Below are 23,220 nucleotides of genomic sequence, written 5' to 3'. Positions count from 1 at the left end.
GATTAATTAATTAGAAGACTAATTGGTCAGATATTAAAATATCTGAAAAGTTATATTAGCAAAATTATAACTTTGTAATCTTAAGATTTTCCTTGGCGCCCTGACTTCCTGGTTAATTAAATTGACATGATTAGTTTAATCACTTAATAATAATTACAGAATTGATTTGATAAAATAAGTCTTCATTTTAATGATGCCAAAGACACGACACTGCACTACAGTACAACCAGTCAATCCCAAACTTCATGAACTCGACTCCACTTTATGGTACCATCATGTTCACTCCGTTATTTACAGTCTGGTCTGTATTGGGTCTACTTAGTTGCAGTACAGTAGCTCAAGGCTTCTCTGCCTGTTGGTCACGTACAGTCAGTATACACAACTCACATTGTAATTTAGCTTGTGTTTCCTGTTAACATGATATCGCGGGCGACTCAAATAACTTGACAGCTGAATACGAACTGTAGTGCCAGATATTAGGAATATCCCTCTTAATCATATTGTTTGCATAGTTTTTTCCCCCGTTTATTTTAGTAAGTAGCTTAGTTGTATGACAGGTTATCCGGTCTTGATCCTTGACGGTATTAAACTTTTTTAGGTTCAACTCCGTTATTAAGAGGTTTAGAGTTACAACACGAATGAATAAAGCATCTGTCCAAATCACAATTTTAAACTCTCAAATTGAATAGCCACTAAGCAGTTGGATTAATGCTGTACGAATGAACATGTACAGTGCCTTCAGAAAGTATTCACACCCCTTGACTTTTTCCACATTTAGTTGTGTTAGAGCTTGAATTTAAAATGTATCAAATTTCGATTTTTTGGTCACTGGCCTACACACAATACCCCATAATATCAAAGTGAATGTTTTATATTTTTTTATTTTTACAAATTATTAAAAAACGAAAAGCTGAAATGTCTTGTGTCAATAAGTATTCAACCCATTATAAGTTGCATGGACTCACTCTGTGCATGAATAGTGTTTAACATGAGTTTTGAATGACTACCTCATCTCTGTAGCCAGTCAGAAGTTTACATACACTTAGGGTGGAGTCATTAAAACTTGTTTTTCAACCACTCCACAAATTTCTTGTTAACAAACTATCGTTTTGGCAAGTCTGTTAAGGCATCTACTTTGTGCATGACACAAGTAATTTTTCCAACTATTGTTTACAGACAGATTATTTCACTTATAATTCACTGTATCACAATTCCAGTGGGTCAGAAGTTTAGATACACTAAGTTGACTGTGCCTTTAAGCAGCTTGGAAAATTCCAGAAAATGATGTCATGGCTTTAGAAGCTTCTGATAGGCTAATTGACATAATTTGAGTCAATTGGTGGTGTACCTGTGGATATATTCAAGGCCTACCTTCAAACTCAGTGCCTCTTTGCTTGACATCATGGGAAAATCAAAAGAAATCAGCCAAGACCTCAGAAAAATAAGTGTAGAGCTCCACTAGTCTGGTTCATCCTTGGGAGCAATTTCCAAACGCCTGAAGGTACCACGTTCATCTGTACAAACAATAGTACGCAAGTATAAACATCATGGACCCACGCAGCCGCCGTACAGCTCAGGAAGGAGACGCATTCTGTCTCCTAGAGATGAATGTACTTTGGTGCGAAAAGTGCAAATCAATCTCAGAACAACAGCAAAGGACATTGTGAAGATGCTGGAGGATACAGGTACAAAAGTATCTATATCCACAGTGAAACGAGTCCTATATCGACATAACCTGAAAGGCCGCTCAGCAAGGAAGAAGCCACTGCTCCAAAACCGCCTTAAAAAAAGCAAGACTACGGTTTGCAACTGCACATGGGGACAAAGATTGTAATTTTTGGAGAAATGTCCTCTGCTCTGATGAAAAAAAATATATAACTATTTGGCCATAATGACCATCGTTATGTTTGGTGGAAAAAGGGGGGGCTTGCAAGCCAAAGAACACCATCCCAACCATGAAGCACGGGGGTGGCAGCATCATGTTGTGGGGGTGCTTCTCTGCAGGAGGGACTGGTGCACTTCACAAAATAGATGGCATCATGAGGGAGGAAAATTGTGGATATATTGAAGCAACATCTCAAGACCTCAGTCAGGAAGTTAAAGCTTGGTTGCAATGGATCTTCCAAATGGACAATGACCGCATGCATACTTCACAAGTTGTGGCAAAATGGCTTAAGGTCAACGAAGTCAAGGTATTGGAGTGGCCATCACAAAGCCCTGACCTCAATCCTATAGAAAATGTGTGGGCAGAACTGAAAAAGCGTGTGCGAGCAAGGAGGCCTATAAACCTGACTCAGTTACTCCAGCTCTGTCAGGTGGAATGGGCCAAAATTCACACAACTTATTGTGGGAAGCTTGTGGAAGGCTACCCAAAACGTTTGACCCAAGTTAAACAATTTAAAGGCAATGCTACCAAATACTAATTCAGTGAATGTAAACGTATAAACCACTGGGAATGTGATGAAAGAAATTAAAGCTGAAATAAATCATTCTCTCTACTATTATTCTGACATTTCACATTCTTAAAATAAAGTGGTGATCCTAACTGACCTAAGGCAATTTTTACTAGGATAAAATGTCAGGAATTGTGAAAAACTGAGTTTAAATATATTTGGCTAAGGTGTATGTAAACTTCCGACCTAAACTGTACAATTATCTGTAAGGTCCCTCAGTCGAGCAGTGAATTTCAAACACAGATTCAACCACAAAGACCAGAGAGGTTTTCCAATGCCTTGCAAAGAAGGGCACCTATTGGTAGCTGGGTAAAAAATTTAAAAAAGCAGACATTGAAAATCCCTTTGAGCATGGTGAAGTTATTAATTACACTTTGGATGGGGTGTCAGTGCACCCAGTCACTACAAAGATACAGGCGTCCTTCCTAACTCTGTTGCTGGAGAGGAAGGAAACTGTTCAGGGAATTCACTATGAGGCCAATGGTGACTTTAAACAGTTAGTTTATTGGCTGAGGATGGATCAACATTGTAGTTACTCCACAATACTAACCTAATTGACAAAGTGAAAAGAAGGAAGCCTGTACACAGTAAAACAAATATCAAAACATGCATCCTGTTTCCAACAAGGCACTAAAGTAATACTGCAAAAAATGTGGCAAAGCAATTCTCTTTTTGTCCTGAATCCAAAGTGTTATGTTTGGGACAAACCCAATACAACACATTACTGAGTAACACTCGCCATATTTTCAAACATAGTGGTGGCTGCATCATGTTATGGGTATGCTTGTAATCGTTAAGGACTCGAGTTTTTCACAGTAAAAAAATAAATGGAATGGAGCTACACACAGACAAAATCCTAGACAATAACCTAAATGACAAAGCCAAATATGCACAGGATTTGCTTACCAAAAGGCCGTGAATGTTCTTGAGTGGCCGAGTTATGTGGAAAAAGTCAAGGGGTGTGAATACTTTCTCAAGGCACTGTATGTATACTCCTTTACTAGGATTTGCTTTGTCTGTTTTGCATTCTTGTTCACATGACGTAGCTTTGCTGTGGTTTGGTGGCTTCACGTGGGCATTACCGTATATTGTCCCAAATTCCTGCGCACTGCATTTGTTCATACACTGGACTCAAGTATGTGGTTTTATCATGTCCTTAATACACACAAATCACCGCAGCAGTCAAGTCTACATTCCAGGGGCCGATGTTGGGGACAAGTTAGTAAATAAGTGAACTCCAAACAAATTTTTCTGATGCTTTCTTTTGTAATGGAAAATAGGCCCTCATTTAGTGTGATTAGAAGAATGTGTTACAAAACTAAATGGATTATGTTTCTTGTAAGCATTAGTGCCTGAACCCCTTGAGGAATTCAATAATAGTTTGCATGCTCCTTTGTGTTTATTTGGACAGCGAGCAGTGGACGTGCACATGGGGGAGGGGGGGGGAGGTACTTTACTGATACACAAAGTATCAGGGTCATGTTCAAGGCATGTGTTTGTAGCCAATCTGGATACACACAGAGATGGAGGAAGACAAATGGCCTGTACCTTGACATTATCCTCAGCCATGGTTTGTGTCAGTCCTCACCGACTTTGTTTTTGTTACCAAATACTGCACATGTTATCCAGGAACAGTCCACAAAGCTAATAAAACGGACTAGATTCATGTCTCTCTAAATTTTACATTCCAAAGTGTAGAATTTACCCGGAGCTTGATAGAGGATAGGTCTAAACTCCTCAGGTCTAGACAGCTGTTTTTGGAGTAACAGGAGGAGATGGGGCTTGTTACTGTGCAGCTCAGTCCAACCATCAGGAGGAATGTGTGTTGTGATGTGTACAGTAGTGTGTCCATTCCCCTCTATGCTGCATCTGAACATGGCCCCTGTCCCTGACAGATGAAGATGATGGGCTGATAGAGAGGCCTGGGCACCTCACGCCACTGCTGTTTGCTTACAATACCCTTGTGCAGTCCTGCACGTAACTCTTAAGAGATGCTCTCTGTCATGTCCTTGGGCTACAGGTGATGTGACCGATGTCCTGTAAGAACTGATCAGTACTGCATGATATCATATGAAGGGTAAGCATTCCAACAGCACCAGAAGCGATCAGATCATGCGACTTGTGTAAGAGAAGCACCTTGCATCTCCCATCCATCACTGCTGTTATACAATGCGGGCTGAGAGTATGTTCTGAGTGCAGAATCAGTGTTTCCCCTATATTAGCAGGGGCGGGCCGCTGCTGCAAATTTGTTGCCGCCACGTTTTTTTAAATCTCTGCCGAGACACTTAAGATCAGAGTGATTGTTACATTCATGTTTTAAGTATCTCTATATTTCTGTTAATATGGCGCTATCACTCTGTTATTAGTACGCCTATGTGGTAGTCTCACTGCTGATGGACCTGGCCTGAGTGCAGTGGCAACTATGTATTGTGGAAATACGGTTTAGTAAACGTTGTTAAACTTGAACCTAGCCATTGTGTCATTTTAAGTTAAGTGACAAGTTACAACGTTTATTTGTACCAAGTAGCATTGGATGCATTTAGAGTCTTTTGAGATTTTGCAGATGTAAACCCCATGCTTCAGCCTATTTATTTAAAGGGGCAGTGCAGTTAAAAACGTGATAGTATGAGGTCGGAAAAACACTGAAATTCTGATAATGGCCTTTTGTGTAAGAGCTGTTTGGGGGGGGGGGCACGGCCCACATGATTACATTAGTGTGATGTAATTAAAATAGACCATGACTGTTCATCTAGGTAAGGGGGTAGGCTCTAGACCATCCTATCAACCCAATCAGGGCTGTGTATGTAAATACAGTATCTTCAAATTTGTTTCCTAACGTCCACACGATCAGACTGAGCATTTCAAGGGCCAAAAGGAGCCTCAGGGGATTTATTTTTTTACAAAATATATTTTGGAGTTATTAAATAAACAGTGATTTATTAGACATACAGTGATAGATTATTATATATTTTTTTAACAAAGACCGCATTAGTGCTTTAAAGCCGCTATGCTGCATCAGTTGAGCTAAATGTTATTTCAGATGGTGTCAACATTTTCCATTTTTTATTTTCATAATTTCTTTTGTAGAATGTCCTTTTAAAAAGTCACCAAGTGACCTTCTCACATTCAGATCAAATGTTATTGGTCACATACACATGGTTAGCAGATGTTAATGCGAGTGTAGAGAAATGCTTGTGATAACTGCATAGTTTTCTAAGGACCTGAAGCGAGGCGACCATCTGCCGGCGCCATCATCTCTAGTGCTATCATTCGTTCTTCCTTTGCCACCACTGACCCAAAAAGTTCTAGGGGAAGCACTGCGCGTGTTCGAGTATCGTGACGATGCAACCGCTGCACAGCCCAAGGTCGGATCATATGTCAGAACATATTCTCTCATTATTTATAATCTCTCATACTTCCGTGGTTGTTTTCTATGAATCAGCAACAGATTTGCTCTCCATGTTGGCTGGGCTGTGTCGTCTTCCACCTCTGGTTGGAGTGTCTATTTAACGCCATGTGTTTTGTGTAACATGCTAAATCTATGTGATTCATCATGACAGTCAGTCAAATCTGTAAGAACAAATGATTAAACACAGATTTGAGTTATAACATGAAATACCGTACAACTTGCAGTAGACTACACCCCCCCACCCTTTCCCCATGTGTGTGATTTGTCTCGCCCCAGTCTGTCAGGTACTGAGTTATTCAATCCACCTTATGACCAAACAAGACCTGGGGAAAAGGCCCAGACCTAGTGGGTGGTGTGGTGCATATACGTGTAGCATGTCTACGCACCACTGTGTCCAGAGGTCATCCTAGAGGAATGTCCGTCCAACATGTCACACTGCTCAGGAAGTGTGGCCCCCAAGGGGATAGAATGGACAGGCCCTGGACAGGCTGCTGGGCTGTTTGTTGTTGCTGCCTTTGTCTTGGCCCGGTTGGTCTCTTGTTATTTAGGGTCGGAAATGTGTCGCTGTTTCCCATAGATATGTAAACACCTCAAGGACACTAAACGAGCCAGGCTGCTTACCTCAGGATGCCATTATGAAACCTAATTGGCTGACAAACGAAAAAATGCCAGATGAGTCACCTCAGACCTATGCACTTCCACACAGGAAGTCATGTTGAGGTGACAGAGAATGAGCCAAGTGACCAGCCTGTGTCGCTTGGGAGATCCTGGTATTCCGTCAACAACGGAACAGACAATGTCTATGTTCCGATTCCTGTTTATCAGGGCCCATCTGAGCTGGAGGCAGACACAGAATCAGGGACCTCAGTTTGTAGCGGACTGCTGATATGTTTGCCAGTGTTCCGTTGTCTTCATCTCTGTAATGAGTGATGGATGGGTCTAACACTATGTTGATAGGAAACAATAACAGGAACTGTAAACTTGAGAATTTGTCTGGACTGTCATATTGGTATTTGACAGATTATATCGTCTCATAGCGTGTCATTTCCTCTGGCTATTTTTCAGATTGTATTGTCCTTATCATTAATGATATACACTGACTGTACAAAACATTAGGAACACCCTTTTGCCCCTCAGAACAGCCTCAATTCGTCAGGGCATGGACTCCACAAGGTGTCGAAAGTGCTCCAAAGGGATGCTGGCCCATGTTGACTCCAATGCTTCCCGCAGTTGTCAGTTGGCTGGATGTCCTTTGGGTGGTTGACCATTCTTGATACACACGGGAAACTGTTGAGCTTGAGCAACCCAGCAGCATTGCAGTTCTTAACACACTCAAACCGGTACACCCGGCACCTACTACCATACCCCGTTCAAAGACACTTAAATCTTTTTTTCTTCCCGTTCACCCTCTGAATGGCACACACACACAATCTTTCAAGGCTTAAAAATCCATCTTTAACCTGTCTCCTCCCCTTCATCTACACAGATTGAAGTGGATTTAACAAGTAACATCAATAAGGAATCATAGCTTTCACCTGTTCAGTCTGTCACGGATAGAGCAGGTGTTCCTAATGTTTCGTCCACTCAGTGTATAATATTCACTGCGCTGTTTTGTAGCTGAAATTGCATTGTTTACCTACCTGTTATCACTGTTGGCAAGAAGAACATTGTTTTCTCAGCCATTTGTTTGTTATAAGTCAGAATGTAATGGTGAATAATATACTGTGAGTAAAGAGGGAGATGTTTTCAAAATATTGTGATACATGTAGAGTACTTTGGTTTTCATACAGTATGTCTCTGCAAAACACATCTTTCCTCCAATAATTTCAATAAACAGCTAGTCACATAGAATGATTGATAACACCACATGTTCTATCACCACATGTTCTACCAAAGAAATATAATTTACTCTGAGTATTGTTTGCTCAGCTTTGAAATAAAATCCACCCCCAACAGTATGTTTTTTAAATTTATTTTTTATCAATTGTCCAACCGAATACCTCATTTAATTACACATTCTCTACTTTCTTCTGCCAGGAATCCAGAATGTTCTGAGTCTTTTCTGTGCGGTTCTGACCGAGCACAAGGTTTTGTTCCATTCTACGAGTTACCAGAGACTAGGGGAGGCGTCGCGTGCCCTGGAGGCACTCATGTTCCCCCTCAAATACAGGTACGTGATTGGCCCGTCGGTCTCCACGGTCCCCCATCAGTCCCCATTACACCTCGGCTATTGACATGACTTGCCTTGCACCAAGTGTGACTTGAATGATGTTTATTTTTTTATCGTTTCTTATTATCGTGATTTGTTTGTTCCTCAGTAAAATTGTTACACTTAGGCTGGCTTTGATTATGAGTCCATTGAAAGTGCAAACGTTTTAAGATGTTCATGTTGATTGCGTTGCCAACTGACTTTCTGACATTTTGTGACTAAACAAAACAACATTCCAAAATGGTCTTGGTTATCTGTTCTCATGTCTTTAAGATGAATACACTTACTGTAAGTCGCTCTGGATAAGAGTGTCTGCTAAATGACTCAAATGTAAATGTACTTGAAAGATTATTCTCTGGTTTACTGAACACCCAAAATGGTCACTTTGAGCACCACAGTTTGATGTCAAATTTGACCTGGCAAGTGTTGTGTGTGTTTACTCACTGTCGTCTCCTGTTTGAAACTCAGTTACCCATACATCCCCATCCTGCCGTCACGGCTGCTAGAGGTGCTGAGCTCACCCACCCCCTTCATCATCGGGGTCCACTCCATGTTCCAGAGCGAGATCCAAGAACTGGTGAGTGATCTTTAGCACCTTCTCCAGACATGAACTGCCTCTGACCCTGATTCAACATGTACAGTACACCAGGGATAACAACATACCTTTTATTTAGACTGTTTCATTGAAAGCTTGCCCAATGTAACCAGTTGTCAGTGAATAATGGAGCCCTATGATATATATGAGTCACTGTACATTTTAAGGAAATGTTATGTTGAGCTGACGTTCCTTGTGCCGATTGATGCGGCCTCCTGAGTCCCTTAGATTCAGGGAGTTGTGACTCCTCCACTGTGTTGGCCAAGAGCCTGTTTTGGCAGGTTTCGGCCTTAGTTTCTCTTATACGCTCTGCCATAGTAATGTAGAATGTGCTCCACAGCTAAAATAGGAATCTAACTAATTCGAAAGGATTGTTTAGTGATGTGTGTTGTCTGTCTTACAGTTGGACGTTATCATAGCTGATCTGGATGGAGGAACCATAAAGATTCCAGAGTGCATCCACCTGTCCCAGCTCCCTGAACCACTGTTACACACTACACAGACTGCCCTGTCTCTGGTACATACCTGTTACACACTACACAGACTGCCCTGTCTCTGGTACATACCTGTTACACACTACACAGACTGCCCTGTCTCTGGTACATACCTGTTACACACTACACAGACTGCCCTGTCTCTGGTACATACCTGTTACACACTACACAGACTGCCCTGTCTCTGGTACATACCTGTTACACACTACACAGACTGCCCTGTCTCTGGTACGTACCTGTTACACACCTACACAGACTGTCCTGTCTCTGGTAGGTACTTGTTACACACTACATACTGTCTCTGGTGCATACCTGTAACACTACGCAGACTGCCCTGTCTCTGGTAAGTACCTTTTACTCTACGCAGACTGTCATGTCTCTGGTACATACCTGTAACATTACGCAGACTGTCCTGTCTCTGGTAGGTACTTGTTACACACTACAGACTGTCTCTGGTGCATACCTGTAACACTACGCAGACTGCCCTGTCTCTGGCAGGTACATGTTACACACTACGCAGACTGCCCTGTCTCTGGTAAGTACCTTTTACTCTACGCAGACTGTCATGTCTCTGGTACATACCTGTAACATTACGCAGACTGCCCTGTCTCTGGTAGGTACATGTTACACACTACTTTTTATTTTTTTTATTTTTTATTTCACCTTTATTTAACCAGGTAGGCTAGTTGAGAACAAGTTCTCATTTGCAACTGCGACCTGGCCAAGATAAAGCATAGCAGTGTGAACAGACAACAACACAGAGTTGCACATGGAGTAAACAATAAACAAGTCAATAACATGGTAGAAAAAAAGAATCTATATACAATGTGTGCAAAAGGCATGAGGAGGTAGGCAATAAATCGAATAGTTACAATTTAGCAGATTAACACTGGAGTGATAAATCATCAGATGATCATGTGCAAGTAGAGATACTGGTGTGCAAAAGAGCAGAAAAGTAAATAAATAAAAGCAGTATGGGGGGTGAGGTAGGTAAATTGGGTGGGCTATATACCGATGGACTATGTACAGCTGCAGCGATCGGTTAGCTGCTCGGATAGCAGATGTTTAAAGTTGTTGAGGGAGATAAAAGTCTCCAACTTCAGAGATTTTTGCAATTCGTTCCAGTCGCAGGCAGCAGAGAACTGGAAGGAAAGGCGTCCAAATGAGGTTTTGGCTTTAGGGATGATCAGTGAGATACACCTGCTGGAGCGCGTGCTACGGGTGGGTGTAGCCATCGTGACCAGTGAACTGAGATAAGGCGGCACTTTACCTAGCATAGCCTTGTAGATGACCTGGAGCCAGTGGGTCTGACGACGAACATGTAGCGAGGGCCAGCCGACTAGGGCATACAGGTCGCAGTGGTGGGTCGTATAAGGTGCTTTAGTAACAAAACGGATGGCACTGTGATAGACTGCATCCAGTTTGCTGAGTAGAGTATTGGAAGCTATTTTGTAGATGACATCGCCGAAGTCGAGGATCGGTAGGATAGTCAGTTTTACTAGGGTAAGTTTGGCGGCGTGAGTGAAGGAGGCTTTGTTGCGAAATAGAAAGCCGACTCTAGATTTGATTTTGGGTTGGAGATGTTTGATATGAGTCTGGAAGGAGAGTTTGCAGTCTAGCCAGACACCTAGGTACTTATAGATGTCCACATATTCTAGGTCGGAACCGTCCAGGGTGGTGATGCTAGTCGGGCGTGCGGGTGCAGGCAGCAAACGGTTGAAAAGCATGCATTTGGTTTTACTAGCGTTTAAGAGCAGTTGGAGGCCACGGAAGGAGTGTTGTATGGCATTGAAGCTCGTTTGGAGGTTAGATAGCACAGTGTCCAAGGAAGGGCCAGAAGTATACAGAATGGTGTCGTCTGCGTAGAGGTGGATCAGGGAATCGCCCGCAGCAAGAGCAACATCATTGATATATACAGAGAAAAGAGTCGGCCCAAGAATTGAACCCTGTGGTACCCCCATAGAGACTGCCAGAGGACCGGACAACATGCCCTCCGATTTGACACACTGAATTCTGTCTGCAAAGTAGTTGGTGAACCAGGCAAGGCAGTCATTAGAAAAACCGAGGCTACTGAGTCTGCCGATAAGAATATGGTGATTGACAGAGTCGAAAGCCTTGGCCAGGTCGATGAAGACGGCTGCACAGTACTGTCTTTTATCGATGGCGGTTATGATATCGTTTAGTACCTTGAGCGTGGCTGAGGTGCACCCGTCACTACACAGACTGCCCTGTCTCTGGTACATACCTGTTACACACTACAGACTGCCCTGTCTCTGGTAGGTACCCAGCATACACCAATGCTCATCCTTGGAAATCACAGATCCCCATTAGACATTTCACATTAGATCATAATGAGAATGTGGTTTGTTGCAAACAGCTGTATAATGTTCTGTCCTTATGTAACTAGTCTAGTCATTGTAATGATTTTGTTCATGTAATCTGAACCATAAAAGTGTACTTAGGAATAAACAAAGTCAAGACTAAGAGGCATTTTTATTATTTTCAGGTTTTGCATCCTGATCTGGAGATAGCTGACAATGCCTTCCCACCCCCTCGCACAGCCCCCTCCAACCTCAAACTGTTGGTAAGGCACCATCATTCCAGTAAACACAGGGTCTTCACCCTTTACCCCTGGCCATGTGTCATTGTAATAGATGGAGCCTTTTCCCAGAACATCATGTGTTTGTGATATGAGGAGGACACCACTGCTCTGAGATATCTCCTATAGCACGCTCGTCTCTTGTCCGACCTATGAATAGCACAAAAATGTGAACTTTAGTGGGGGTTTCCATTTCTTCAGATGGTTTAATAATCACGTTAAGATGTGAACTGAATTAACAAGGGGGTATTCATGGCATGTTTGTGAGGTGACTCTCCCCTCTCGTGTTTTCAGGATAAGGAGGTGCGAGCCGTGTTCCTCAGGCTGTTTGCACAACTCTTCCAGGGCTACAGGTCCTGCCTGCAGCTTATCCGCATCCATTCCGAACCCGTTATCCACTTTCACAAGGTGAGATCAACGCACTTCTGTTCAACTCAATCTGGGTGGGTTAAAAACGTGTTCCATCACACCCTCAATGTGTCTTCTGATGATGACGCACGTTTCTCCCCCATGCTGTTGTAATTCCGGAAAAGATCACATTTCACCGATCACTGCAATGTAGGTGGTTACCTTATTCAATTTGTTTGTCCCCATTAACATTTGATAGGCTGACATTTATCCCTTGTTCCTCAGCCTGTAAAAGAATGTTTGGAGAGAATCCAAGAACAAGAGGATTCTGTTTTATCCTGTCTGATAAAGCTGTTTGGAGGTGTTTTTGTTTTAGCGTGTGTGTTCTTAGGATGCGCTTTAGTGACTGACAGTATGGCTCTTCACCATGCTATCTGCTTGTTTGTGTTAAGTGCTGTCAGCCTTGGCCAATGGCCTCGCGATGAGCCATATGAAATATATCAAATATAAATAGAAAAATAGCTGGGTTTGTGTTTGTTTGTGTTTGCGGCGTCTCCGTGGTAACCTCTCAGCACATCCCTCTCAAAGTACCCCACATGGCTCGGATTATGGGCCAGGAATTTATCACGAATCTACAGAAACTGTACGCTTTTTTATGGAGAGACGTAGACTGGGGGGTCTAGAAAAACTGCCCCCGTTTTCTATCTCTTTCACCCACTAGCACGAATCACAGGCATGATTCACCATATCTTCAGTCATTTGTTTCACTTTTGTGACTGGGGTTCATTGTAATAAAAAGAAGTTAAAGAGAATAGAAGCAACTGAGAAAAGCAAAGTTTGTCTGTTAGTCTTAAAAGTACATCTTTATGTACCTACCATTATTTAACCTTTGACCCTGTCCCCCTACAGACTGCCTTCCTGGGCCAGAGAGGCCTGATTGAAAACGACTTCCTGACCAAGGTTCTGGATGGCATGGCCTTCGCTGGCTTCGTGTCTGAAAGGGGTCCGCCTTACAGAGCCTGTGATCTCTTTGATGAGGTACTGTCGGGCATGGCTACTGTAACCAGACTGTATGTTTTGCAACTCCAGTATGATTTGGCAACAATTTTTCTAATTTCACTGTTGTGTATGAAACTGGGCTTGTCGAGAGATTGTATCATTCGGGAACAGCTTGACTGACTTATCGTTGGTTCTGTAGCTGGTGGCCTTTGACATGGAGCGCTTTAAGGAGGAGGCGTCCAGCCCTGCCAAGCTGCAGAAGCACATGAGGGAACTCTCTGACCAACTGTACAAAAACGTGAGTTAACATCACTCAGCCTCTGGGCCTGTATGCAATAGTGTTCACATTAGGTACTTTCTGTACTCTTTTGTGTTCTAGCATGTCCTATGGCCGTCACAGATGTTGTTCTTGTCTGTATGTTTTATTATTGAATGGTCCATTACAGGAGAATCCCAACCCCCACATGGCGTTCCAAAAAGTGCCTCGGCCCACGGAGGGCTCCCACTTGCGGGTGCATGTGGTGCCCTTCCCCCTGCTGGACGATGAGAAGGTGGAGCGGCTGCTGGCGGAGGGCCTGGCCAAGCATCCCAGCGCCCCTGCCATCACTACCACCACCCGCGCAGAGAGGAAGTGTGTGGTGCCCGCCGGCCCTCCCGTGGGTATGTGAGACACAAACATCAGCTCTACACCATGCCTGCTCCTGTGTGAGACAAATGGCTTGGCAGGAGTCTGTCTATAATGTGTTAATAGCTGTAAGTACTTAGTTGCTGAGTATTGAATGGCGTCTGTACTAGCATAGCTAGTATTTCTACCACTCTTGTATTCCTAACCTGCTCACCCCTCATCTGTGCAGTGTCCATCATGGGGAAGATGGGCTCAGTGTTCAACAGCGCTCGCAGGCTGGAGGTGGTGAGGAGCTGCATCTCCTTCATCTTTGACAACAAGACCCAGGAGACGGAGAAGGTGACGCACGGCATCCTCCCTAATCCCTGTCTCTCAGCACAGTGTAATCAGCCACGTCTGTAATGGCCCAGACATCTGGACTGACATCCATCCCTCCGATTACAGCAGGCAGGCAACCGTGTGTGTCTGTCTGGAGTTAGAGCTCTCAACTCTATCAGGCTAATTATACCTCCCGGCTGGGAGACAGGACCACACTGGAGACAGATAATCAAACACTTAGACTAGCCTCATAATCTCCTCGTTATCAGCAGAAATAACCCCATTGTTTTAACACCGAGGTTAATGGCATAGCTGTTTTGCTTTCTGCTTTTTCCCGTAAAGCATTTACACGTAAATGATGCTCTTTGATTTCCCCGCACCGTGACACCCCCTATAGAAGAGCCCATAGGAACGTTGATGCGGGTGTCCCGTGTGTACTGCATGAAATGGAGCCAGTTCCTTTATGCCTGCACCTCTGGCTGTAATAAGCAGGTTATATAAGGCAGCCGTGCATCCCTGTGTCGATAGAGGAACACACAGTACGCCAGCTATAGACCCCACCACCACCCCCGAGCCTATAAACCCTTCACCTCAATATACATTATACAGCCAATGTGAAAACTATTACCCAGATGAATTACCATCACATTTTTTCTCATACTTTGACATTAGTATGAAATGTGTCGTATTAATATTTCCCAGAGGTCAACAATTCACTGTCTGGACTGGTAATATTGTAGCTGCTATTGTACCTGTTCCTGAGCTCCTGCAGAGCTACTAGCTTAGGTTTCTTGGCTGTAGCTGGTTCTAGAATTCTGGGATGTTAAGAAATCATTTCAGAAGATTATTTGTTCATGTATGTCGTGGTGTGTCTTATGTTTTTTGTGTTAAAAACAGGCTCTGTTTGTGTCTGCTGTGCTGTGTTCCCAGACCCTGCCAGCTGCGCTGCGTGCTCTGAAAGGCAAGGCGGCTCGCCAGTGTCTGACTGAGGAGCTCAGTCTGCACGTCCAGCAGAACCGGGCCATACTGGACCACCAACAGTTTGACTACGTCATCCGCATGATGAACTGTGCCCTCCAGGTGGGTCAAAGCTCAGCCAGTCTGTCCCTGGCTCTGTTATTCAAATTTTATTTGAACCTTTATTTAACTAGGTAAGTCAGTTAAGAACAAATTCTTATTTACAATGACGGCCTTCCCCGGATGACGCTGGGCCAGTTGTGCGCCGCCCTATGGGACTCCCAGTCACAGCCGGATGTGATGCAGCCTGGATTCGAACCAGGTACTGCAGTGACACCTCTTGCACTGAGATGCCGTGTCTGAGACCACTGCGCCACTCGGAGCTATTAAAGTTCTGTGTGCGGTATGTCCCTCCACGAGGTAGTAAACATCTCTCCTAAAAGTCTCTCTGAATGTCCTTCTACAAAGTATGGAACACTGTTTTCTAATAGCTAATGTACAGTAAGTATCCAGATATCAGTGACAGCCTTTTTTCTTGGGTGTTCCCTAACGTTCTCACAGAGGCAATAACAGGTAAACCACAGAATATTTGAGGAGCAGGAAGCAGGAGTTTGTTTCCAGGCTCTACCCTTTAAACAATCCCACTCTGGGTGCGGTGATGTGTTTTCATGGGCTTTAACTGGTTCTAATTTAGCGCGTCTGAAGTTGTCTGTAATGGAAACCGTACGAGACAGCGAGAGCATGTGCCGGCTGACCAAGTGCTAAGCAGACAGCTCTGGCAAGGTAATGTGATGTAGAGCTCTGCCTGTTCCACCACTCGGATAGCTTCCTAGGGTACATAGGTCTCTGGCAACAACACGTGCTGCTACTGCACCATGCTGTTACTTCCCTTCTCCCTTACCTTAGTCATGCTTGGCTGCAGGTGGAAGAATGGCCAAATCATATCTTTTCCCAGTGATTTATGCTCAAGTTAGTCTTCATTTGCAATAGTTTGACAGATTGTCAAAAGGGAGTGCTCACTGCGCACCACATATCTAGTAAAAGGTTGGTGTTTAATGTACCTGGGTGCAATTGGGTTTTTGCGCTATCGCTTCAGTTATTGGACAAAGCGATTAGTGCTTTATTCTGCTCTCCCTGTGCTGCACACGCCCCATAAAGTTTCACTCTGCCATCAATCAGGTGGGAGAGGAGGGCTCAGAGTCAGAGCTGAGGCCTCAGTGGTAGTTCCTCATGTTTTACAGCCTCACATGGCTGTTGCCACGGGGATTTAATGATTCGGAGCAGTGTTCACAGAGAGCAACTTTTATGGAGTGGCTCTGGATTCCACGCATTCTTCTGGCCAAATGATCGAGGACGGCGAGCCAATTAATCCCACCATCTGCCTTTAGCCTGGGTGTGTAGAGGTCACTGGCCTCCCCACTTGTAAAATAGGTCAAGAGCCAGCCAGCCGACTAGTGGCTGTGTAATTTATACATGACAGAGGTATATATGCTCTCCCTTCCTGTGCTCCTGTTAGCAACACGGGTTCTAGGAGATGTGCCATACCACCTGGTTTCAGTTGCCCCCTGCATGCATAGCTATCTGCATGTCTTCAGTATCTGAGTCCAGGTCCCACTCTGTCCAAGCCAAGGTAGTGATGTGATGAAGCTGCTGGTCCTACAGTAGTCTCCCTGTGGTGCAGAGCTGTTGGAAGACACCACAATGACACTGGGACTCTCTCTATAATAACTGCAGATTAGTCTTCTTTGTTGCTAGATCTGTCTGGAGAATACCGGACCATTCTGGAATGTTCAGAACAATGTAGAAATGCTTGTCTATTAGGTTGCTTAATGTGGCTGTGTTATCTGATAGCTGGCCTGCGAGCGCGTCTGACATGTATTGTGTTTCTCCCCGAAATGGGATCCTGATGTGGAGTTTATTTTTTTGGTTCAAGGAACAGATTAATAGTATTTCTGTGGATAAAGAAAAAAAAATCCCCTTCAAACTGGACATGAGCATTTTCAGTGACATTGCATTGGGAATACTGAATCCCTAGGCAGATGCTATAAAGCAAGCATGTGAGATGCATTCAATACCAACCTTCAGAGTTGATTAGTCAGGATAACAACCACGTGTGAGTGGTGCACCCTGGACCAGATGGGTTTTATTTAGAGCCAAGTGCAGCGGAGTGACTTCGTGTGGACTTATACAGACTGTCTCTCTAGTACCGTGTTTGGTCCAGGGGGCACTTGGCAGGGTTTCCCATAATACAGCATGGAACATGTCAGGAGAGGGAGGGGGTGACGGGCTGGAGCAGAGGGGTTCTGTCTGGCTGTGGCACGACAACTCGGATCAGCATCAGTCCGGGGCCCTTGTCTCTCCTCAACAACCACTATTCAAACCCAAACATCAGATGGAGACTTGCAGATAGAGTCCACCATTAGAGATGGACATCTCCACACCAAAACATCCCCAGTGTATCTGAGATGAACTGCCTGTCCAGCATAGTACTGCACTACAGGTGACCTACTGGTGTGACTTCACCCTTTAAGGTAGATGGATAGAGGCCAGTGTGTATATTATCTCCAAACCTTCAGGGTTCTCATTTCACCAGACTTTCCCGTCTTATTTTGATTTAATCTCTGCTTTGCCTCGCAAAACAAAATAAGCAACAATTTTACTCATGGAGCTGGTATTTACAATGGAGCGAGGGTTTACTTTCCAAAAGGTTAGCTAAAACATAGCAAGCATTTCTCTATAATTTCATTTAGCTTTACGGTGTAATACTGTATTGATATTTCTCCCCTATATTTTCACTAAGGCAACAACAGGCCAGAGGTCCATCCATTTTGCAGTTATTTGGTCCTGATTCTGTGTCCTGGTCCATGGATTTGTCTCAGATGGGCTGTAAAGGGAACAGAAATAGCAGATTGCCTCGGCAGTAATTACTCTCGTATTTCACTTTCACCCCTCTCCTCTCAACGCCCTTCCCTGTCAAAAAGCCCTTGGAGATATATCACAGATTGCACTGATGCCAGTGATTGTGTGTGTGATCCCTCAACACCCCACAAAGCTAGTGTGACCTCTACAGTGTGCTATGCACCACAGTCTCTGTACAGTGACAGAATGATGCCTCATTAGAACGAGATGGGAGGCATGTGTGTTTCTATCTAAAAACAGCTCACATTCCTGATGATATCATCATTCTGAGGCCAATCAAGAGTTTATGGGCCACATGTAACATGTCAGTTTGGGGCTAACCGTAGGGGTTCGTACTAGGAAAGGTGATACCTAGTCAGTTGCACAACTGAATGGATTCAACTGAAAAATGTCTTCTGCATTTAACCCAACCTCTCTCTGAATCAGAGAGATGCGGGGGGCTGCCTTAATCGACGTCCACGTCATCGGCACCCAGGGAGCTGCTGTTGTTGGGGGTTAACTGCCTTGTTAAAGGACAGAACGGCACATTTTTCCACCTGATTTGAACCAACAACATTTCGGTTACTGGCCCAACACTCTTAGACTAGGCTACCTGCCGCCCCCTGTGTTGCCCTGGCTCTGTTGACTGACTGTTAGAAGGCTAGCGTTAGCGGTTCAAACTGTTTTGAAGGGGCACTCGTCCACAGGGAGCGGTGTTTGTTCTGCGGAGTTTCTCTTTACTACAGTATGAGTCAAAGCAGTGTGTGTGTATACAGTACAGTACGTTTCTGCTTACTGACAGACAACCAGGTGAGAGAGGGGGTAGTCCTTTTCTAATGGAAGTAGGTGTGGGATCTCATCACTCAGAGTAGTTCTTTAAATCAGGCTATACTGTAACTCAGTGGATGTCTGTGTACAGTCACTGAGCCACAGCTTGGCCGTCCTCAACTCCACTCTTACCTGAAGCAGCACACTCAAAGCAGAACATAAGTCACCTCAAGTACTTGTATGGCCATGGAGGACCAAGTGAGCATTCAAAAGACTGGACTTTATTGTAATTTCTGTTTTCTTACAAATCTGGGGGGAAAAAATATTTCTGAGGAAATGTCATTCCCTGGTGCAGAACATGCCCATGTTTGTCCCTACTGGAGAGACAGTGAACCTGTGTCTGCTGAGACTGACGGTTAGTGACGCATTTTCCCCACTCATTAAATGCTTCAAGGTTTGTTTACATACCTTACCCCGTTTTTTCCCCCCATTTATTGCGAGTATTCAAAGTAAATATTTACATTACTGTCATTCTGAGTCAATTGTTATTTTAATGAGATAAGATGCTCTGCCAGTGCGTTTGAGGCCTGCAGGTCTGTCTGTGTGGTGTGAGTGATGTGATTGGCTGATTGAGCCAGAGGTATCAGATGAAGACCATGCAGTGTTACTACTTCGTGTTCCTGTCCTGTCAGGCCTCAACCCACATTTTACACAACTTCTTTGAAAACCAATGAGCTCTGACCAAACACATTAGTTGTCCATTCCTCAAGTGCTTTGACCTCAACTGTTACAGTAAGATGCTGACTAAACTGTCCAAAGTGGATGCCAGTGCTATCGGTGCTGGACGCATCTTATCTGTGTATGTGGTAAACATTCTGCAGCTGTTTTAAGTCGTATCTCCTACTTGACAGCCACATGACTCAAAGACATGACTGACCTTAATTGGAGTATTTGCACTAATGGGGAGCCTTTTTGTTTCTGTGTGCGTGCAGCCGCTGTGCAGAGCACCTCTCCTCCCTCTCTCCCCCTCCAAGCTGTTGCAGGTTTGAAAGTGGACATTGCACAAGGCAAGGCCAGGCGAGCGGAGCCCTGCTGTGGAAAAAGGGGTAAAAATGCATCCTGGCATCTCAACCATTTCCTATCAGAGAGAATTATGGGCCCCATGACAGTGCTCACAAAACGCTGTCAGAATGTCATTCACACATGTGCTCCTTCACCTGCTGGGGGTTGTTGGGTGTAGGAGAAAAGTTGTAGGTCCATCCATTCTAGATTAGTATATGTTCAGATGTACTCTGGGCTGGCCAATGCTGTGACGCTATTAGCCAGATGGGCCATAACCAATGTTCCCTCTAAACTGAGGGCGCACAGCTCACATCGGCCTTCCATGCAGAAGAAATATAAGCCCGCACAGAGAAGCACGAGATTGAACTTCATTCAACTTTCTACAGTTTCCCATTTAGTTGACATTATCAACGTTTCGCTCTACTGCAGCAATTGTGATCGAATCAATGCAATATTAGTCACTTTCAATGTAATATACTGAAACAAAACAAACTATGCAAGATTTAGTATGCAAAATTAACTGTGCAAGAGATTTTCTTGTAGGCAGAGCGCATTGGAGTAGGATTCTATTGCATTGACAGGCATGACTCAGGCCCATATTCTACACAGACTGATGCACCATAACCAATCAGAGCTGCAGTAGGTCTATGCAAAACAAACCTCCAAATGAGCTTGGATGCCATACAACACTCCTTCTGTGGCCTCCAACTGCTCTTAAATGCTAGTAAAACAAAATGCATGCTCTTCACCAATCGCTGCCCGCGTCCGGCCGAATAGCATCACTACTCTGGACGGTTCTGACTTAGAATATGTGGAAAACTATAAATACCTAGGTGTCTGGCTAGACTGTAAACTCTCCTTCCAGACTCACATTAAGCATCTCCAATCCAAAATTAAATCTAGAATCGGGTTCCTATTTCGCAACAAAGCCTCTTTCATTCATGCTGCCAAACATACCGTTGTAAATCTGACCATCCTACCGATCCTTGACTTCGGCGACGTCATTTACAAAATAGCTTCCAACACTCTACTCAGCTACTCAGCAAATCACTGAAGTTGTAGACTTATCTCCCTAACTAAATTTAAGCGTCAGCTGTCAGAGCAGCTTTCCGATCGCTGCAGCTGTACACAGCCCATCTATAAATAGCCCATCCAACCAACTACCTACCTCATCCCCATATTTGTTTTTGGTTTTCTGCTCTTTTGCACACCAGTATTTCTACTTGCACATCCTCATCTGCACGTACAGATGAAGTCAGAAGTTTACATACACCTTAGCCAAATACATTTAAACTTAGTTTTTCACAATTCCTGACATTTAATCCTAGTAAAAATTCCCTGTCAGTGAGGTCTGTTAGGATCACCACTTTATTTTAAGAATGTGAAATGTCAGAATAATAGCAGAGAGAATGATTTATTTCATATTTTATTTCTTTCATCACATTCCCAGTGGGTCAGAAGTTTACATACACTCAATTAGTATTTGGTAGTATTGCCTTTAAATTGTTTAACTTGGGTCAAAAATGTTGGGTAGCCTTCCACAAGCTTCCCACAATAAGTTGTGTGAATTTTGGCCCATTCCTCCTGACAGAGCTGGTGTAACTGAGTCAGGTTTGTAGGCCTCCTTGCTCTCACATGCTTTTTCAGTTCTGCCCACACATTTTCAATAGGGTTGAGGTCAGGGCCTTGTGATGGCCACTCCAATACCTTGACTTTGTTGTCCTTAACCTTTACTTCATACCCATCCTGGATCCGGGAGCATCCTCATCAAAAAAGCTGACTAGCATAGCCTAGCCTAACGGGACAGGGATATCATATAATACACTGCTCAAAAAAATAAAGGGAACACTTAAACAACACAATGTAACTCCAAGTCAATCACACTTCTGTGAAATCAAACTGTCCACTTAGGAAGCAACACTGATTGACAATAAATTTCACATGCTGTTGTGCAAATGGAATAGACAAAAGGTGGAAATTATAGGCAATTAGCAAGACACCCCCAATAAAGGAGGGATTCTGCAGGTGGTGACCACAGACCACTTCTCAGTTCCTATGCTTCCTGGCTGATGTTTTGGTCGCTTTTGAATGCTGGCGGTGCTCTCACTCTAGTGGTAGCATGAGACGGAGTCTACAACCCACACAAGTGGCTCAGGTAGTGCAGCTCATCCAGGATGGCACATCAATGCGAGCTGTGGCAAGAAGGTTTGCTGTGTCTGTCAGCGTAGTGTCCAGAGCATGGAGGAGCTACCAGGAGACAGGCCAGTACATCAGGAGACGTGGAGGAGGCCGTAGGAGGGCAACAACCCAGCAGCAGGACCGCTACCTCTGCCTTTGTGCAAGCAGGAGCACTGCCAGAGCCCTGCAAAATGACCTCCAGCAGGCCACAAATGTGCATGTGTCAGCATATGGTCTCACAAGGGCTCTGAGGATCTCATCTCGGTACCTAATGGCAGTCAGGCTACCTCTGGCGAGCACATGGAGGGCTGTGCGGCCCCACAAAGAAATGCCACCCCACACCATGACTGACCCACCGCCAAACCGGTCATGCTGGAGGATGTTGCAGGCAGCAGAAGGTTCTCCACGGCGTCTCCAGACTCTGTCATGTCTGTCACATGTGCTCATGTGCTCAGTGTGAACCTGCTTTCATCTGTGAAGAGCACAGGGCGCCAGTGGCGAATTTGCCAATCTTGGTGTTCTCTGGCAAATGCCAAACGCCCTGCACGGTGTTGGGCTGTAAGCACAACCCCCACCTGTGGACGTCGGGCCCTCATACCATGGAGTCTGTTTCTGACCGTTTGAGCAGACACATGCACATTTGTGGCCTGCTGGAGGTCATTTTGCAGGGCTCTGGCAGTGCTCCTCCTTGCACAAAGGCGGAGGTAGCGGTCCTGCTGCTGGGTTGTTGCCCTCCTACAGCCTCCTCCACGTCTCCTGATGTACTGGCCTGTCTCCTGGTAGCTCCTCCATGCTCTGGACACTACGCTGACAGACACAGCAAACCTTCTTGCCACAGCTCGCATTGATGTGCCATCCTGGATGAGCTGCACTACCTGAGCCACTTGTGTGGGTTGTAGACTCCGTCTCATGCTACCACTAGAGTGAAAGCACCGCCAGCATTCAAAAGCGACCAAAACATCAGCCAGGAAGCATAGGAACTGAGAAGTGGTCTGTGGTCACCACCTGCAGAACCACTCCTTTATTGGGGGTGTCTTGCTAATTGCCTATAATTTCCATCTGTTGTCTATTCCATTTGCACAACAGCATGTGACATTTATTGTCAATCAGTGTTGCTTCCTAAGTGGACAGTTTGATTTCACAGAAGTGTGATTGACTTGGCGTTACATTGTGTTGTTTAAGTGTTCCCTTTATTTTTTTGAGCAGTGTATAATTTCATGAAATCACAAGTCCAATACAGCAAATGAAAGATAAACATCTTGCTTGGGGTCATTGTCCATATGGAAGACCCATTTACAACCAAGCTTT

General features: G+C 44.4%; 1 protein-coding gene across 1 annotated transcript in view; it reads left to right on the top strand.

Annotated features, from left to right (window-relative positions):
* The window catches only part of LOC120046664 (myotubularin-related protein 13-like), a 160,579-nt gene that overhangs the window by 84,256 nt on the left and 53,103 nt on the right, over positions 1 to 23,220 (top strand). The window contains exons 7-16 of the mRNA XM_038992064.1: positions 7,900 to 8,032; positions 8,540 to 8,648; positions 9,070 to 9,183; positions 11,667 to 11,744; positions 12,054 to 12,167; positions 13,017 to 13,145; positions 13,306 to 13,404; positions 13,553 to 13,766; positions 13,961 to 14,070; positions 14,980 to 15,129. Of these exons, the coding sequence (XP_038847992.1) occupies positions 7,900 to 8,032; positions 8,540 to 8,648; positions 9,070 to 9,183; positions 11,667 to 11,744; positions 12,054 to 12,167; positions 13,017 to 13,145; positions 13,306 to 13,404; positions 13,553 to 13,766; positions 13,961 to 14,070; positions 14,980 to 15,129 (1,250 nt within the window). The remainder of the gene's footprint in view (positions 1 to 7,899; positions 8,033 to 8,539; positions 8,649 to 9,069; positions 9,184 to 11,666; positions 11,745 to 12,053; positions 12,168 to 13,016; positions 13,146 to 13,305; positions 13,405 to 13,552; positions 13,767 to 13,960; positions 14,071 to 14,979; positions 15,130 to 23,220) is intronic.

This window comes from Salvelinus namaycush, chromosome 1 (assembly GCF_016432855.1).
Source record: "Salvelinus namaycush isolate Seneca chromosome 1, SaNama_1.0, whole genome shotgun sequence".
In the NCBI taxonomy this organism is placed as follows: Eukaryota; Metazoa; Chordata; class Actinopteri; order Salmoniformes; family Salmonidae; genus Salvelinus; species Salvelinus namaycush.
The sequence above is the reverse complement of the archived record's forward strand: the minus strand, read 5'-3'. Positions and strand labels throughout refer to the sequence as shown.